Source organism: Aspergillus udagawae, assembly GCF_001078395.1.
Source record: "Aspergillus udagawae IFM 46973 DNA, scaffold_3, whole genome shotgun sequence".
Lineage (NCBI taxonomy): Eukaryota > Fungi > Ascomycota > Eurotiomycetes > Eurotiales > Aspergillaceae > Aspergillus > Aspergillus udagawae.
The window spans coordinates 4088102-4106492 of NW_025091266.1; the positions used below are offsets into that span (position 1 = coordinate 4088102).

At 53.1% G+C, this 18391-nt stretch overlaps 8 protein-coding genes and 1 non-coding gene across 9 annotated transcripts; 3 read left to right on the top strand and 6 right to left on the bottom strand.

Annotated features, from left to right (window-relative positions):
* Positions 1-50: 50 nt before the first annotated feature.
* Aud_005265 (putative MFS lactose permease) lies at positions 51-1923 on the bottom strand (the record flags this gene model as incomplete). Its single annotated transcript, XM_043290195.1, has 5 exons — positions 51-775; positions 845-1067; positions 1121-1470; positions 1525-1738; positions 1783-1923. The coding sequence occupies 5 exons, from the start codon at positions 1921-1923 to the stop codon at positions 51-53; spliced, it is 1653 nt and encodes a 550-aa protein (XP_043146130.1).
* A 1182-nt stretch (positions 1924-3105) lies between these two features.
* Positions 3106-3693, bottom strand: Aud_005266 (uncharacterized protein; the record flags this gene model as incomplete). The annotated part of the gene is made up of 1 exon (XM_043290196.1): positions 3106-3693. The coding sequence occupies one exon, from the start codon at positions 3691-3693 to the stop codon at positions 3106-3108; it is 588 nt and encodes a 195-aa protein (XP_043146131.1).
* A 3322-nt stretch (positions 3694-7015) lies between these two features.
* Positions 7016-9280, top strand: Aud_005267 (Zn(II)2Cys6 transcription factor; the record flags this gene model as incomplete). Its single annotated transcript, XM_043290197.1, has 6 exons — positions 7016-7165; positions 7224-7805; positions 7864-8024; positions 8077-8238; positions 8289-8639; positions 8692-9280. 6 exons carry the CDS (start codon positions 7016-7018, stop codon positions 9278-9280), a joined length of 1995 nt encoding a protein of 664 aa, XP_043146132.1.
* Positions 9281-10581: 1301 nt separating this feature from the next.
* On the top strand, positions 10582-11329 carry Aud_005268 (O-methyltransferase; the record flags this gene model as incomplete). Its single annotated transcript, XM_043290198.1, has 2 exons — positions 10582-11065; positions 11121-11329. 2 exons carry the CDS (start codon positions 10582-10584, stop codon positions 11327-11329), a joined length of 693 nt encoding a protein of 230 aa, XP_043146133.1.
* A 45-nt stretch (positions 11330-11374) lies between these two features.
* Positions 11375-13008, bottom strand: Aud_005269 (putative MFS transporter; the record flags this gene model as incomplete). The annotated part of the gene is made up of 3 exons (XM_043290199.1): positions 11375-12002; positions 12059-12473; positions 12519-13008. The coding sequence occupies 3 exons, from the start codon at positions 13006-13008 to the stop codon at positions 11375-11377; spliced, it is 1533 nt and encodes a 510-aa protein (XP_043146134.1).
* A 343-nt stretch (positions 13009-13351) lies between these two features.
* Positions 13352-14329, bottom strand: Aud_005270 (S1 family peptidase; the record flags this gene model as incomplete). Its single annotated transcript, XM_043290200.1, has 1 exon — positions 13352-14329. The coding sequence occupies one exon, from the start codon at positions 14327-14329 to the stop codon at positions 13352-13354; it is 978 nt and encodes a 325-aa protein (XP_043146135.1).
* Positions 14330-14553: 224 nt separating this feature from the next.
* Aud_005271 (cytochrome P450) lies at positions 14554-16170 on the bottom strand (the record flags this gene model as incomplete). The annotated part of the gene is made up of 3 exons (XM_043290201.1): positions 14554-15469; positions 15514-15951; positions 15998-16170. 3 exons carry the CDS (start codon positions 16168-16170, stop codon positions 14554-14556), a joined length of 1527 nt encoding a protein of 508 aa, XP_043146136.1.
* Positions 16171-17387: 1217 nt separating this feature from the next.
* Aud_005272 (uncharacterized protein) lies at positions 17388-17757 on the top strand (the record flags this gene model as incomplete). The annotated part of the gene is made up of 2 exons (XM_043290202.1): positions 17388-17663; positions 17737-17757. 2 exons carry the CDS (start codon positions 17388-17390, stop codon positions 17755-17757), a joined length of 297 nt encoding a protein of 98 aa, XP_043146137.1.
* Positions 17758-18065: 308 nt separating this feature from the next.
* Positions 18066-18149, bottom strand: Aud_005273. Its single transcript has one exon. It is a non-coding gene; the product is annotated as a tRNA-Gln (tRNA).
* Positions 18150-18391: the final 242 nt, after the last annotated feature.

The window sequence follows — 18391 nt, forward strand, 5'->3', positions numbered from 1 at the left end:
GTAATGTTATGGATGTCGGATGTTTGTATATATAGAGCCACGAAAAAAAGTCAATAATCATAGTTCCTCCGATAATAATTCTTGCTCCTCATCTCCACCTCCTGCTCCACGTGCGGAACCAACACCTCGTCCCGGACCAGCGACGCCTTGACCGGATTCCTCGACTGGAAGATAGCAGTCAGCTCCTCGAGCGTGCGCCGCGACGTCTCCACAAACAAGAACCAAATCACCACCAGCTCCAGCACATCCCAGAAGATAAACAGCAGGTAATACTTCCACCCGGCCCTCGTAAACGCAATCCCCGTCACAAACGTATTGTAGAAGTTGGCGATGTTGATGAAGAAATTGCTCATCCCCATCCCCTTCGCCCGCGACTCGTACCGCAGACACTCGACGGGGTACATGGCCTGATTGGGCGTCCAGCCGGCCGAGTACACGAACCCAAAGAGGAAGATCATGGCGATCTGCGCGCGCGCCACCACCGCGCTCTTGGCGATGACGGCGCCGCTGCCCTCGTGCGTCTCCACATTTGTGGCGTTCAGCGCCGTGATGATGCTGAAGATGAGGACCATCAGTCCGGTCGACGTGAGCAGCTGCGCGCGCCGCCCTATCCGATCGGTGAGCAGGGCGCCGAAAATGGCGCCCACGAACTGGCAGACGTTCTGCAGGCCTTGCAGCAGCAGTTGCGTCGAGTTGGAGGTGATCCCTGCGCCGGCCAGCATCTGCGGGTAGTAGTACGAGACGGGGCCGTTGCCGGACCATTGCCCGAAGAAAGCTACCCACTTGCTCAGCTTTTGTCTGATTGATTGTGGATGAGGGGAGGGAGGAGGGGGGATGAAGGTACCTGTGAGCATAACCAGCAGAGAGCGGTAGCGCGTCTCGCGCGAATTGAACAGCTCGCGGTAATCCCACCAGCGCTTGTCGGCGCCCGTGTTGGAGATATCCTCGACCATCTCGCGATACTCGAGCTGCACGAGCGGGGCGTTACGGTCGCCGTCGCCGTGGTACGTCGCCAGCACGCGGATGGCTTCCTCGTGCTTGTCGCGAGACACAAGCCACCGGGGGCTCTGCATCACATCACCATTTGCGTCTGTATAGACAGAGGGAGAAGGGAAAATACCTCGGGAATGGTCCAGCAGAGCCCCAGCACCAAACCGGCAAACACCATCTGTACCCACACCGGGATCCGCCAGCTCATCGTCCCCTCGATCATGCTCGTGCGCCAGGGTATAAACGTCCCCGGGATGCCGCCGGCGAACCACAGCACGTTGTACAAGCCCGTCAGGGAGCCGCGCCACGACGGGTGCGCGATCTCGGAGACGTAGGCTGGGCCGGCGGTGGCGGAGGTCGCGACCCCGAAGCCGAGGATGAAGCGGCCGGCCATGAAGCCGGCGAGGTTGATGCAGGTTGCTTGAACGATGGTGCCGATGATGATGAAGAAGGCGCCGAGTGCCATGCCGACGCGTCGTCCTGTGTGCAGCCGTTAACGTGATATCAGCTGGTGAAAGAGACAGGGTAAATTACCCCCAAAATCGGTGAACGGCCCGGCGCAGAACGATCCCACGAGGTTCCCGATGGTGTAGATGGCGTACACGATCCCCGTCGAGGGCGTGCCGGCTTCCGGGTCGAAGCCAAAGTACTCTCGGTACTGTCTGTAGCTGTTGATGGAGCCCATCAGCGAGCCGTCGTACCCGTTGATGCACGAGTTGAGCGTGGCGACCGCAATGGCCCAGTATAACTGATCCTTAGTTTTGCGATGAAGCAACAGGAAGAGGGCTGTACCTTGAACATGTTTTTGCTCCAGAGTTTCGGCTTCTGCTGGAAGGTCGCCATCGCCAGGGCGCCATTGTTGATGCCCCGGATGTAGGCGTCATCCGGGTAGTACAGCATCTGCGCTGTGTCGTGGCTATTGAGTCGCTCCATGATAGGTCTTAGACGACCGGAGTCTGCTAGGCAGAGGCTGGATGGAGGGTGTGCCTCACTTAATGTATCCTGGAACTCGATCTAGATCGTCTGAACAGGGATTCTCGGCTATAGCCTGAGCCAGGCCTATCTAGGTGACAACTGACAAGTGACATCAAGACTGTAGTCCGTTCCTGACATGGTGGAAATTAAGACTAATAGACCCTGTCTGACTGAAGTGTCGACGAATGGTATATTGACGGGGATATTGCCATGTTGGTTGTCACTCCAGTGCCAATTGTGCCATATACCGAGCATGAGACAGCATCAAGTCTTGGAGTGTTTGATCTATACGAGGTCCGGGGACCCCGCATTGAGTGTCCCAGTCTCTTACAACAAATTCAGGCTGTGGATGAATTCATCCGTCTCCAATTGGGAAACATTAGTGGTTTAGTCGGACATGACACGGTCAATGCGTGGACTTGAGCCACATGGTGGGGAGAGACGCACTAGAATCGACTTCAATCTCTTGACAGAATATACGTAATTGAATGAATCTAGGGAACCTCGTGGAAGTATTAATTACAACGCCACATCAACAAGCGAACGCTTGGAGAGGACGCTTGGATCCTGTCTATCTACAGTTGGATGCTTCGCTTAACAACTAACTCCAACCAACACGGGCGTCGGTCCGAACACCCGCTTCGCTCAGCCTTGCTCTTATCGTCCTCTTGACTCTTTCTGAAGTATTCTGTATTATCATTCTGGTAGGAATTTTCGTGTTATTCAAATACCTCTTGCAAGGTGCCACATACTCTGCTGCCATACAATCTTGACCACAAACTCCACTCCGCACAGGGTCCCGTCGTGTTTCAGACATGCTGCTAGAGTAAAGATCGACTGCTGGGCATGCTGGAGGGGCAGATTATCCACCAATATTGACCGGGATTCTTCCGTTTCCTGATCTCACGGACTATCCCGGTGATATGGCCAGTTGGATGAGTCTGAGACCGAGACTAATGCACATCAGCCGCCACGTACGACTCAGTTGGAGGACAGGCTGACTGGCTGAGACATCCATCGATTGCCGTGCTGGACGATGCAGGTACGGTCCTTCTCAATGCTCAATGCAGTACAGAAAAACTGGTATCATTCATCTATCATAATATACATAGTCCGTACATAAATACATACAAGGCCACATCAACAAGCCATCGCCTCAAAGATTTCCCTCCTCTCCTGCGGCGTAATTGACAAACTCAACGTATAATACCTCCCCTGAATCAACTCCGACTCCCCCCTCGGCTCGCCCGCCAACACCAACCTCGTCCCCCCAGCATAGGGCACCGCAAACCAAACCGGCTCCCCGTGCCGATCCGCCCCCTCCCAGTACTCCATGTTACACGACATGCTACTCCCATACAGCAGCGGATTGAACCCATTACACACCGCCTCAGGGATATGCAGCACGTCCTCCAGCACGATAACATGCGAGCTGGCGCCCCCGTCCCGCACCGTCCGGCACACGCGCAGCTCGACCGTCCCTACCCCGGCAACCTCCAGCTCGTCCTGCGGATTGAAGATGTTGTTCTTGATACAGGTTCGGCGCGGTATCGCCCGGTAGTGTGTGAATGATGCGCGGTCGCGCGCGTAGTGGCAGTTCCCCGAGACGATCATCCAGTCGTAGCAGATGCGGGACGCGGCGTGCGTCGTTTTGGTCCGTTTGCGCCGGTCGTCGGTCGCGTCGGCGGCGGCGTCGAGATCGAGAGTGATTTCGTCGTGGCTGCGCATGGTCCTCTGCTGTGCTGCTGCTGCTGCGACGGTAGATGTTAGCAATGCGCGACGGGGACTTGGGGTAGCGGACGTCTTCCGTACTGGGCCAATTGATCTAGTGCAGCGCCTGGTATGTGGTGTGTGGTTGATAAGTATTGCGATATGTAAGGACTCTGCCAACTGCAACAAGATCAGCGGAAGAGATTGAACTGAAACAACCGTCGCGGCGGATGAGGCCTCTTGCCGGAAGCGGAAGACGGGCAGTATCTCTCCAAAGGAAGGCGGTAGAATTGCTGGCCAATAATTGGTGAGCGGTGTGCGGCGTCGGATAAACTCCGTCCATGCGCTAACTGTTTCAGGTAAATGAGCTTGTGTCCCATTTCAGACCAGCAAGTGACATAATTTTTGTGCACTTATAGGTAGGTATATGATGTGAGGATAGATTTGGGTGATTGTCCGTTGTCGGAGGTAAAACCCAGCGTTGTGCCGGTTCAAAAGTTAGTCCGTATGCAGCGGAGAGGATTATCTCAGAATTCTGCATCAGATCAAAAGTTGGCTAGCATGCTGGTATACCTACAAGGAACGAACATTCTGGCATTATGCTATGTTTCTTTGTTCAGCTGATAGTTGGCCGAATCAGAAGTAAGTCGTTGCGACCGAGCAAGAACCTTGGAACGCTGGATAGGCCTAATGGAGAGGTCCCTTGGATATGCATCTTCTCTCAATGATATCACTGCGAATTAGTTGTATAGCCTAGAAATGACCTATTCAATGGTGATGTTCCTAAGAATTTGACAACTGACAGCTTAATGGAGTTCAATATCTCCGTGAAAGCGTGAGCACTCTTATTCAGCCGAGTTGAGAACTCGAGAAACCACTCAGCGGTTTGCGTCGCAGTAAGAGGCTGCAGTGACATTTCTAGATTATTGCAAGCGTGGTTTGTCCGGTCTCCATGTTGAACAGTGGTGGCAGTTGTTCATACGGGAAATGTATTCCGTCCTGCTTCAGAGAAGAATAAAGTGATATCAAGAGACCGCCCGTAAATGAGGTAAAGCTTCACCCCACCGGGCTCACAACACAGCAAACCTTTCAGTATGCTATTTGCCATTTAAAGCTCCTCCTCCTGCTCCTGCTTCTGCTACTGTCTCCCATTTTCGCATCTTCTCGCTGTCTCGCGTGTCGTCTCTGACGTACAATACCACGTCTCTACCCCTCTGTCCGCACTAAGCTGGCCAAAGGGGAGCGCGAAATCCGAGTATTGACTTTCATGTGGTCGGAGCCACTTGCCCTTTCAATACGGATAGTTGGCCCAGGCAGGCTTGCATGACAATGGAAGTCATTCATGGAAATGTGAACGAAAGCGGTATCAGATGTCGATCTGCATGCATCCCATCTTGCTACCATGTATGCGGCGAGTGCGCGGCGGCGAACAGGATCTTGCGATCACAGGATAATGCTTCTGCTGCTGCTGGGACCATGTTCGACCCTGGAATTAGGTTGGGAAACCCTCTCCTACCTAGGATTCATTGGGTAGTTGGTTATTCCTGCTATATTTGTACAGCAAGAATAGCGAGGGCATAAAACCGGCAAGGGATACGATTCGTATGGCCTGTGAAGCTGGGAAAGTCAGGTGCGAGTCCTATCTGCACAATCACTGACGTTCAGATAGTGCCCTTGTGGGTGATGTGAATTACCGAGCAGGACAAATCCCCGAGGCCGAACTGGCGGAGTTACGGAGTACGTGGGGGCGGAAAATCGCCCTTGAGATATGGATGGGGTACAACAGAAGGTCCAACCCTTGAGCGAGCGGCACTAACGGGTGAAGTGATGTCAAGCTGCAGATCTTATTCTCGGCCCTGGTCACTGGATACGATGGGATCTATTTCATCCGGAGCAAGGATAATGTCATTCTGATGGTATGGCTGTGATTGTCCTCTGTTTGTGGGTTGTTGCTTGCACATCCAAAGTGAGATGGCATAGCTGAAAGGGAGGAAATGCGAACTTTGATTAAACCTACAACCTCCTAATCCGGAATGTCCGACGCTGCGATCAACATGAACTGCTAATCCTAGGATAGAACGATGAGTAGATCCTGATCTACCATGAGTATGCATGCATAACGCTGGAATTCTCGAGTGGCGGAAACAAATTCCTTGGAGGCATAATGAGTCATTGAGAGTTAAGCGAGGTGGTAGTGCAGCTAGTCGTCTTTTACAATCAAATAGGACGAGCTGACTGGCCTTCTGATTGGATCAAAGATGATGATCTTTAGGCTAGTAAATGTTGTGTGAGCAAGGGACAAGTGGCCATTGACGCGTACGAGAAGCATTTGAATTATTGCTCAATTAGGAGTAGACTCTAGTAGTACTACGACTTGCCAGGTGGGATCCACATCAATCCAGAGTACATACGTACTGTGTACTCATAGTAGATACAATGCCACGGCCACGGATTTGATCGCAAGGGCCCACAGTTCATCCTCTACCTCTTTGAGATACCGACAGTTTGGGTTTTGATGGATCACGACAGTCGATCATGATAACCAGATGCCATATGTCTTGAAACGTCCCCTGTCGATATTACCTAGAATTATCTAGAAACTCTGTATACTCGGTAGTTCTGCGTAATGCCGTCTCAGGCTTCAACATAAGGTTTAATAGTCCGTTGTAGGCTGCTACGGAGTAGCCTTCTGGGAAGTTCTAGGGAGTCATTGGCAACTGGAGAGGACAGACTGGAGAGTCCGCCAGTGGCTGGGAATAATTTCCGGCTGTCCCCAGGGAGCTGTCGATGAGCGGTACCATTCCCCTTCTGGCTAGGCTCGGCTTCCTCAGCTGCACTGGGAACAAACAGGGGCCAATCATGCCTCGGAAAAAGGAGTTCAGCTGAGCCGGAGAGCCGAGCGAGGGCCGAGCAGCTACACCCGCAGAAGCAAACATGCACCCTGATTGCTGGAAATAAGTGCCGGGCCATCCCCAGGAGCTGATTGGATGCGATGTCAGACTGTACTGACCAGGTCTGGAACACCCAAAACAACTGAAAGAAGTATGATCCTCGCCTGAACCGGTGCTGTGGCCCCTTCTCCAGTGCTCCAGTGCTCCAGTGCTTCAGTGCTTCAGTATCCATGGGTATCCATAGTATTCTCCGATCGGACATATAAATGCTCGGCCCTGTGGTTTCTAATTGGCTCTCCAGCATGCATGTTTGAGGTCAGATCAAAAACATGAAGGCCTGCTCAACTTTCCTATAAGAACCCCAGAAGAACCCTCTCCGCCCGCCCGCTGCCCCGTTTGCCTCCTCTCGACCGGTTCTCTTACCTGGCCCTTCTTCTGACGCGAGATTTATGTCCGACTCGCATTACCCGTCCTCCTCTCGTCCTCTAGCCCCTGCTCCAGGTCGCCCTCTGAAACGGAATGCCTCATCCGACGAGTTGGTGCCCGCGCGAAAGCACAAAACCACCGCTTGCAAAGCGTGTAAACGCAAGAAATTAAAAGTCGGTGCTTTTCCCCAATTGACCGGGTTTGGATTTTCCATCAGGCTGACCGTCACAGTGCCGCGGAGATCCTCCATGTCAGCATTGCGTCAGCCATGGCATCAAATGCGAGGTTGACGCAATGTCCGACATGCGCCGAAAAAATGCCATGGACCGCAAGGTGGCAAAGCTGGAGAAAGTGGCCGACACGTTGACTCGGCTGGTCAACGCTCTCCGCGATAGCGAGAGTCGACGAGTCTCGCAGCTGTTGAATCTGATCCGCAGTAACGCCTCGTTCGACGAACTCCAGCTGTTTCTGGAGCAGCAATTCTCCTACTACGAGCTGGAGTCGACCCCCGAATTGCGCGATATCCAAACCCAACTCTCCCAAACGACAGACATTGCCCCCCTGGGATGGCGCTACCTACGGGTCGATCGGCTGGCCGACGATCCGGTGTACAAGGTCCCCGCGAAGCCGTGGACGGCGGTGACGGACGACAGCGCGCTGGTGTCTCATCTGGTGTCGCTCTGGTTAACCTGGACGTATCCCTGGTTTAACTGGCTGGATGCCGATTGTTTGATCAAGCATATGCAGGAAGGAAAGCTGAATTCCCGATTCTGCTCGCCTTTTCTGGTCAATGCCATTCTCGCAGAAGCATGTGTACGTTGGTATTTGCGCAGATGACGGCCTTTTTTTCATTCCTGACTCGGTGTTACAGTATTACTCCGACTACGAAGAAGTATTTACCGTTCCCGGCGACATGCTCACTCGAGGCGATCAATTCTTCGACGAGGCACGTCGTCTGTTCGAGGCGGGCGAAGACGAAGGCGACTCTCCGAGCCTGCCGACTATCCAGGGACTCATGATTCTATTCGTTCGGTAAGACCGGGTCATTCGATGCGAAACAGGAACTTTTCTCTGACACGATCAGAACCACGTTGATGGGCAAAGATCGAATGGGATGGGTTTATCTGGATCTTGCCGCCCGTGGAGCCCAAGAATATGCTGCGTCTCATCCACCTCACGCGATGGAAGATGCGGAAGAAAGAAGGGCGATTGACAGGACCCTTTGGGGCATTTACAGCATGGCTTCGTATGTTTTACCGACCCCTTACCGGGCCATTCAAGAGGCTGACTGTCCAGAACGGCGGGCGTTTCTCTGATGAAGTATTTTGATATCCACCCTCCCCAGCAGTCCCCCATTACTCGTATCATCCATCAACGACATAAAGACGATGTCTGGCAACCGTATCCGCGCTCGACCGACGCCGGTATCCCCAGCCATCTCTCCTGTGTGTTCAACCGGTGGTGCGCGATCGCCGGCATCACCCTTGAAATCTCCCGCGCCTTCTTCCAGGCAGAGGACCGGATCCCTCGAGCCGAAATACTCCCTTTCGTCAATGACATGTACCAAAAATTACAGGACTGGTACGCTGACATGCCGGAGTGTCTTTTGGTTGAGAACGTCACCGTTCCTCACGCCCTGAGCATCCAGTAAGCCATCTGCAACCTTGCGGATAGATTGCCTAGCTGATCACAGAGCCAGCCTCTTCTATCACACCACGGTAATGCAAATCTTCGGCCTCCTCAAAGCCAACGACGAAGACCTCGATCCCGAGACCATCCACCGCGCGCGCAACATCTGCATCGAGAACGCCCTTCGCATCGCCTATCTCATCGGCATCCACCGCGACAAATGGGGCATCGGCCGCATGGCCCCCTCCACCATCCAGTGGCTGAGCATCGGCATGTTCACCCTCCTCGAGGCCCTCGACTCGCCCGACAGCCGCAACCGCACCGCCTTCATCGAGATGTGCATCGTTGCCCGGGCGATTGCGCGCCGCTTCCCGCTGGCCAAGGGCATCCTGCGCATGATCCAGCTCTCGGCCAACCAGATGCAGGTCGTCTTGCCGGCCGAGACGGATGCGCTGTTTACGGACTTTGAGACGCGCAGCTGGGAGGGCAAGGATCGCCATACGTTTAGTACCTTCTACCCGAACTTTGCGACGGCGGTGCGTCAGGGGTCGACGCAAGAGGAGGACGTGTCGATGGATCGGTTTCTGGAAAAATGGGACAATTTGGCGATTTCGGATTGTAAGGAGGAGCAGCCGAAGACGGAAGAAGATGGCTCATGATTAGAAGATACCCTGTAGAGTAAAACTGCATCTGACAAACGTTCATGTTTGACGACCAACTGCCGTTCTCTCTACGTATACTAAATAAAATTAGACAAAACCTAACCCTGCTTGCGAAACCCACTGCACTCTCTCCACTGCACTGGATTGTATTCTTGACCACCATGGTCACAATCCCACAAGGCCGTCTTCAAGTACAAACCTCCATCACACGGAGTGAATCCGAGAGACATTGCGACGACTTCCTGCCCTTCAGCACAAATGGGTCGAGTCTGATACCTGTCGACCGTACATGAAGAGCATGAAAGCTGGTCTGTCGACGCCAAATCTGCCGCAGTCACGGACCATGTGCAGGACGAATCTTGATAATTCATTTGACGCAGATCCGGTGCTTCTTCAATTCCCAAGAATGCAGCGCTCATGATGTATGTATTTGACCCCGTATCAAATATCCAACTGATATATGGTTATGGGTAGCGAGGACCTAAAACCGGTCATTGCGATGTCACTGGAGTTACCATCTCCATCATACACATGTCATCATGACCACCAACCAGCCATAATAAATAGGTCAATTCTCCTCTCATCCACTTCACCATCCTTCTCACCACGTTCAAAATGAACCTCATCAAGCTGCTCGCCGCTTTTGCCCTGGTGCCGTTGGCCGCCAGCCTCTCTCAGGATGCACTTGCAATCGGCTTGAGCCATCGCGAACACCACGACGGAAATCATCATGGAGGTGGTCATCATGGCTGTCCGGATGATCCACAAGAATGTAATCGTCATGTTTGTGCTGCACAGTCGTATACTATATCCGATGAGGCTGACGAGCGTAGTGCCAATGCTTGCGATTTGACCGCGAAGTGTGCATCGCACCTAAGAAGACCAATGGCAAGGGGACTTATTGATCATGTGTTGATGATCGTATGTGGTGATGCTTGATCTTTTGGACTGTTTCCTTTCAACTCTTCACGAAGAGGTGGAGGTCTGGGATCATCCTACCAGCATGGCATCGATTCATGGCCTGTTATACGAATTTAAACGGGATTAACCACATGCAATGTCTCTACTCTTCCTTTTGTATACAGGAGTCTATGAATACGAGAGCACATAGCACCACTGCGGATCTGTCTTGCTCTTCGTATTCCCCATGTATCCTCCTGCATTAGTCCTATCCGCAATGACTCACTCGAAGTTCCTCTCCTCCTATAAATACCTCGGTCCATCAGATAACTCTTATCAATCTCATCACTCTCTTATCCACCGCTGAATAACATCACCATCATATCAATCAAATCAAAATGTCCAACCCCCTTCAATCCCACCCCCCGCACATCCTCTCCCTCCTGGATCGCCTCCACGCAGAATCAACCACCCAGGAATCCTCCATCTCCCGGTCAACCTACGCCACCCCCTCGACCGAGTCCTTCCACACCCTCATGCGCGATAAATTCATCGCCCTCGAGCAGGACAAGTGCCACTTTATCTACCAGCTCGCCCGCACCCTCAACGCAACCACCATCGTCGAAGCAGGCACCTCCTACGGCGTGAGTACCATCTACCTCGCTCTCGCCGTGACGGATAACCTCTCCGCAAACGCTGCCGCCCACGGCAAAGGCACTGTCATCGCAACCGAATACGAGCCGGCCAAGGCCGAGCAGGCGCGCAAGCACTGGGCCGAGTGTGGGGAGAGCATCAGCAGCGTGATTGACCTCCGTGAGGGCGATCTGCGGGAGACGCTCAAGACAAATCTCCCTGATCAGGTTGACATGCTTCTGCTTGATAGTAAGTTTCTCGACCTCGTCGTGACGAGTGACTGATGATTGACGGGACGGGGTAGTCTGGACGCCGATGGCACTCCCCACGCTGAAGCTGGTCCAGCCGAAGCTGAGGTACGGCGCTGTTGTGCTGGCGGACAACACGGTGAGCTCCGCGCAGGGATACAAGGACCTCCTGGAGTATGTGCGTGCTCCTGGGAGTGGGTTTAGTACTGTGACGTTGCCGTATAAGGGAGGGCTGGAGATGAGTGTTTATCTCCCGGGTCGGTAGATTTAGCTTTATTCTTTGTGTGTCTGCAAGTATAGTAGCCAGGTCCTACAAAACATATCTAAAGAACGGATTCTCCTTATCCGTCAGATCATTAAACGCCACCTTATCCCGCTGGCTCTCATCCAGATCCATCGCCTCCCTGCGCCGGTTCTCCCTCCTCAGAACCACGTACAGCGCTGCCGCCGCCGCAATTGTAATGCAGTAGCAGATGATCAATCCCGTCCACAGCTCCGGGTAATGCCGCTTCACCGTCTGCGTCTTGACCAGCTGCGGCCCGATAATGTTGCCGACCGTGTACGCCACAAACACCGTCGCCGCCATGACGGTCTTCTTCGTGGCGCCGGCGACGTTGCTCGCGCCCAGCGTGATGATCAGACTGACCACCGGCCCGAAGAAGCCCGTCAGCGCGTACCCGACCACCGGCGCGGCGGGCCGGAACCCCCAGGTGGATTTCCAGATGAGCGCGCAGCCCGCGAGGACGGGCAGGCAGCAGGTGATGAGCATGGGAATGCGCGTGTTGGGGACGCGCGAGGCGATGTACCCGCACAGCGGGATGAAGATGACGCAGATCCCGCCAACGGGGAACTGGAACAGGATGGAGTCGAGCGTGTCGTAGCCGAAGGTGGAGACGATGAGGGGGCCGAACCCGGAAATTGCGCCGTTGATTGTGTACCTACGAATTATCAGCTTTTTGCAATTGCAGAAGAAAGCGGGGGAGGGGGGGCTTACGCGGCAGCCATCATGATGGCAATCAGGTACATCTTCACGTCCAGCGCAGCCTCCCGGATCTGCGAAAGCTTGATCTTCTGGCAGCGCACGCCCGTTTGACCCCTGCGGAGCCGCTCGACGGCGACGACGCGCTCCTCCTGCGTCAAGAACCAGGCCGAAACGGGCGAGTTGGGCATTGCGCAACACCAGATCCCAAACAAGAAGGTCAGCACGCCGGCGAAGATGTAGATGTACTGCCAGCGCTTCAGCGAGCCGGAGGTGATCTGCCCGAAGCCATAGTTCATCGCGCCGCCGATGATGGTGAACCATCCTGTGCCAGAGAACCACCACGCCTGGCGCAGCGACTGTTCCCTTTGCGTGTAGTAGCCACTGACGATGGTCATGAAGCCGGTAGGGACCACGCTTTCCACGAAGCCTGCTTGGTCAGACTTGTGTTGCTTTCAGAAGGATGAAAACTTACCGAGGAAGAAGCGCTGCACATACAACCCCTGCCAGGTTGTTACACCCGCAGTGGCAGCACAGGTGATAGCCCATAGCATGACGATCGGCCCAAAGACATGCTGGATCTTGAAGCGCTGCACGAAGAACGTCATCGGGTAGAGACCGGCCAGCATGCCAAAGTAGAAAATCGACGTCGCCCAGCTGAGCCGGGACGTGTCTTTTGACGGGGGCTTCGTGCTGTGGTCGATGACCACCAGGTGCAGGTCGGTGGTCATGCCGAACAGCGTCGCGCTTCCGAGAATCGCCTTGTCCCAGTATACCAGTCCATACCCGATCAGCATGGCCGGCATGAAGAAGAGGTCAATCTTGCGCAGGACGCGCTTCTCCACCTCCGGATCGATCTCCATGGCCACATCGCTGACGACCGCCAGCGCGGCATCCTTGTCGAATAGCTCGCCTTCGGCGCGAAGCCGTTCAGGGTCACCTGTAGCGCTGGGAACCTGAATCATCTTGTTGTCAGTTGAGAGTGACTCAGTGCGCCGTACTGGAAGAAAAAAAAATGAAGAAAAGTATTGTCCGGGGTTATGCACTCCGACGTACACGGACTGGCAGACAAATTAATCTATTGACAGCGACTTAGACTTTGACTGGCCGCGGGCAACTTTATTCGATTTTTTACTTCTTCTGATTGGTCCAGCGGAAATAGATGGGCCTTTCGGTGAAAACGTTGGGATGGTGGAGTTGGCCCGGCTTGGTCCTATACTCCTACATTTCCCGATGCGGAGACAGCGAGTACGATAGTTATAAAAGTTGTATATAGCTCATTGCATGCCATGTACAAGCAAAAGATGATCAGTCATCAATCACGATTACCTCTCTTTTCTGCCCATTGTCCTGGTCCGTCATAGCCCAACCGCCAGGAAACTTCTCCCTCAGAAACTCCCTAAGCGCAACAAGCGGCACCCCATGCCTCATAGCCGTAGTATCATCCCACGATGAATGCAAGCCCAGTAATACACCATCGGTCAGCCGCAGCAATGGCGCCCCAGAGTGACCCCAGTACGTCCAGGCATCGTGTTTCAAGGTCCCAATCTCCTCGTTATCATGCGGGTCAGCGCCAGCTATCAATCCGCGCAGTCGACCTTCAGAAATCTCAATAAGATCGTAGTCTGTTTTTCGCGGGGCGGACGATTCCAGATCATCGGCGCCCGGCTGCCCGATACAGAGTATCTCGGCATTGAGAGAAGCTGACGGCGGTGCTAGTGGTACGCACGCAAAACTTGGGTCCAAGCTCACCTGGGAGCTAGCCGGGGGCAAGCACTCAAGGGTGATTATTCTGGCCAGGGCGAGGTCCCGCCGTGCGTCCCAGGCTACACACTCGGCTTGCACCGCTTCGCCTGTGAAATAGAGGAGCCATTTCCGCCGGTTGGAGCGCCACTCTGCCTCGGTCTCGCCGAAGCAATGCGCGCAGGTGAGGAGCCATCCGGCTGAGTGGATGCAGACTGCGGTACCTGCTTCGTGCTGCGCGAAGATGAGAGTTGAGGAGAGGGCTTGCGCGGCGTGTAGGCCGTAGACTGCTGCGGTTGTTTTGGTGGCGGATGCCGATGCGCGTAGGCGGGATTGTTTTTTGCGGAGGAGGGTCGTTTCTTCGGAGCTTAGGTTTGGGAGGCGGGTTTGGTCTGGGGGGATCAGGGTGATGTTTCGTTGTGGTTGATCTGAGCTTGCTTGCGGTGTGATGAAGCGGACTGGTTGAATTGGAGACGCGGTGTTGGTTTCTGGGGTGTGTTCGGATTCTACGCGCCGCCTGCTTGATCGTAGAGTCTGGGGCATCTTGTTGTTCGGCTCTATGTAGAGAGAATTTACTGAATGACCCGTACTGGATGATATCAAGTCAGAGACTGGCTGATGCAATACGAGCTAGATGATCAGTAAAGCAACTTTTAGGCAGCATCACATGCGAGCGCTAGCCTCTTTGGGAATGTATATCGATTGTCATGAATGATTCACGCTGGGAAGATGCTATCATCTGAAGACGGCTCGTGTGACAAGTCCAGCTACCCGATGATCAGTCCGTACTTCCCCTTGCCCTCCGTCACACGGAACGCCCATTCAACCCCGTCATACTCCTTTCTGGCCGTAGCAATCACCTTGAATTCTTCCGCAGGAGGCCTTGTCGAAGACGTAACAGCTGTCTTATTGACCCGGGGCTCCTTCCATACGCCGCCGAGAGGGACAATGTCATATCGAAGCACAAGCATGGCAATCAGAGCCAGGATCTCTCCCGTGGCAAAGTGCCTGCCCGGACAAACGTGTGGAGATGTTCCAAAGGACAGAAATCCGTTGGCTTTCTTGCGGCTGTCAGACTGGTTGATTTTGACAAATCGGCGAGGGTCGTATTCGTCCGCGTTGCTGCCCCAGATTGTCTGGTCGCGGTTGATCGCGTGTGCGGGCATCTGCAGGATTCCACCTTTTTTCAGGAGATACCGGTCATCCAGGATAGTGTCCTCATAGATAACCCGAATAGGAACGGTATTAGAACGTAATCGCAGCGTCTCCTGGAACGCCGACATCAGCAGAGGACACTTCTCCTTGATCTCGGCGAGATCAAGGGTGTGCACGCCCTGCGCATCAACCTGGACTGCATGCTGAGCAACTTCGTCTCGCACTTCCTCCAGCAGTTCCGGACGCGAGAAGATGTCAAACATGAACCAGAACATCGCCGGAACTGTGTTCGACAAGGTCCCTAATGTAGCAGCCGCCTCCAGACGGGCAATGTCCTCCAGCGTGGCACCGCCTTTCTGCTGCGTCTCCCACCGGGCATACGTCAACTGCGACGAGTCGAGATGCCCGCCAGCACGGTAATAATCGACAAAGGCTGCAACGAGCCGCTGTCGTGCTTTCCAGGCCTTGCGCGCTGTGACCCTCTGCACAACGTCCAGCAGCAGCAGCGCGAGATTCTCCTCAAAGTCCCTACCCAGTTAGCTTTGAATTTTACAGTCCAGCTGAAGACGTACCAGAACGCATCTTGCAGCTCCTTGGACCGGTACGGATTCAGAGGCCCATACACCGCATCCGTACTGGAGACAGTGAGAGCCGACCGACACCACCCGTGAAAGTCAAACGGCGCAGCGATCGGCAAGTCGTCGACGCTCCTGAGAAAGTACCCAATCACCTTCTCATTCATCCCATCCAATCCCGCTCCCTCGAGAGCCGGACGCATCGCGTTCACGACGTCCCCGTGCAAGTTCTCGCCCCCAGGCCGCTTCCCGCTGAGGAGCTCAAGCCCGCGTCCTTTGAGGCCGGTCACGCGCCGCGCCGCGCCAGTAATGGCGGGCTCAAATGACATGGTGCGGTGATGGCGGCGAGCAGCGATGACTAGATTCGGGGTGGTGATGACATAGATTTTGGTGAAGAGCATGTCCATGGTGAAGGCTTCGAGGCCGTGTTTGGCGCTGTTCCTGTTAGATTGAAGCTTGTGGTAAGGGTAACGGATCATACCTCTGCAACGCGTAGTAGTCGATTCCATGGCGAACTAAGCCGATCATATGGCCGATGAACGGAATGCCATTGTGGACTACAGGAGGTTCGCGTGGATCACGTCTGATGCGGAGAATGAGAGCAGATCCCACGATGAGGGTGAGCGTCACCACAACCAAGGACAGATTGTCCATAGTGGAGTGTAGAGTTCAGTAATCAGTGCAGTGGATAATACCCTTTGGGATCGATGGATGGGAAGAGTTGTAAATGAGTGTTGTGTCGTGTGTTGTTATTGGAACAGAATTATGCCTCTAACTGGATTAGGTAAGCATATACACTGCAGCCATGCATATCCAAGAGCGTCAACAGTAATGAATAGAAATACATTTTCCTCATGGGATATTGAGCTGTGAGTCAGTTGAATGAAGTAAGTGCTACCAGGATCTAAAGTGAGACATCGTTTCTATACTTAAGCCCTGGCTCTTCTCATGATATATGTCATTCTCAGCCTGTTTGACTGACTGTCAGTTTTGATTCATGTACGCTTAATCTTGTTGGATTGAATGGAAGCCTTAATGCGAACATCTACTGCACGAATGCACTGCACGAGCACTGTCTAGTCTAGCATGCTCCTATCAATGAGACCTAGGTGAACATACAATGAAGGCATTTGGCGTCGAGAACTAAGCTACTTCTATCATGACTGGAAAGGCGAGAAGAAACAGTCGACCTTTAAGCGAATCCAGAGTCATTCCGGCGCAAGTGCCTGTATTTATCTTCTTCTCTTTACGGAGCATAACCCTCTAAAAATGCTCTGCCAATGAGAATCGGAGAGGAAGGATTCGACGATTGGATGGCGTTGAATAAATCAGAAACTAAGCTTTAATTATTACACGGCTTCGGCCTGGGAGCATGGGCGCATTTCGTAACATGTCCTGGCCAGTATTGAGTAAATTTGACTGATCTGCCTATCAAATGCCATCTCTGGCAGGCTGTACAAGACTAGGGAGATGTGCAAGGGACCCCTGCACAGGCACTGCCAACGAAGCATTGGTCCCAGTAACTGGGTACTGTCCAGTGAGATCGTATTTATAATGACAGTCGCTCCGAGCAGAGAGGAATAGGTCAGTTTCTTCATTACTCCAGGCAAGCGCATTGATCATCCGGAATGCCATCACAAGAAGAACAATCATGGCAGCCAGATGCGTACAGCTCGCTCGTCAACGCTGATCAGAACAAGCCATGGGCCATTCCTTAGTACCTCTGCGGCTCGAGGGACCCAGTGGCTCGTTGGGAGCTCGTGCAGTCTGCGCCAATGTTACTGACCATCTTATTCCCCCATGCCGCAATGTCATATATAGTCATGATCATGGGACTGCTCATTAACGCTTGCAAATAGCAGCACAACAGTATGGTTTCTTCCGAACTCAGCGAGTCGTCGGCCACTCGCAGTAAACCCGGCCAGGACATCCGCCTCAGCTCTGGTATACAAAATGCCACATTTAGTCCGATCCAGTTCATCGCTGCGAGAGGTATCACAAGCGAAAGAGGAGGAACAATACCGGATATTGACTTCGACACTCAATGGGAAGCAATCGAGTGTTTCTTTGGGCCAGTAGTGCAGAGCGTCCGGGCTCGTGTTGAGGACAATATTTACGATGAGGATCTTCTCGCTAGCTGGGCTGATGTAAGTTTATTGGAGTTGCTCGTTATCACCACTGCATGGGTAATGTGAGCAGTCTATGGATATTACCAAATAGTTACTTGATGCGCAAGAGTAAACCAGGCCACCCAGGAGAGAAATGGAACACATTGCATGGTCTCAGTCCTAATGATACCACGACATAAAGGTAGTTTGCCAACATTGATAGACAAGTAAGATCAGCCATCGTCAATTTTGAGAGCAGACCAAAGACAGAACAAGCGGTGATTCACCCAGCGATTGGGAGTCCCTCTTTATTGATTGGTAAGGGTTCATCATTACATAGTCTTCAATATCTAGTTCAAGGAAGCAATGAGAAAGAAAAGAACAAAAATGCACCAACATTAATGGTTGAAACTTGATGTTGAGGAAAAAGAAGAAAAAAGAAGGTCCCATCGGGAATTGAACCCGAGTTGCCGGAAAACTGACACGCGTCAAAATCCGGAGTCATAACCACTAGACCATGGAACCAGTTGATGTCCATCACCGCCGATTTAGAGATATATAAGCAAATGCCATTCTTTCTTATCTTCCGCTGAATATTCCATTCGTGTTGATATACTGAATTGCACCAGAATAAAATTAGGCGTGAAGTTTAAGAATTCCCTGCTGCTCAGTATGTGTTTCCAAGAATACATTGGGCTATGTTGTCACCTTCCCATGTCAGCTCCAAATAAATGCATTTTTCACTGATGGCCCACGAAACAATATAT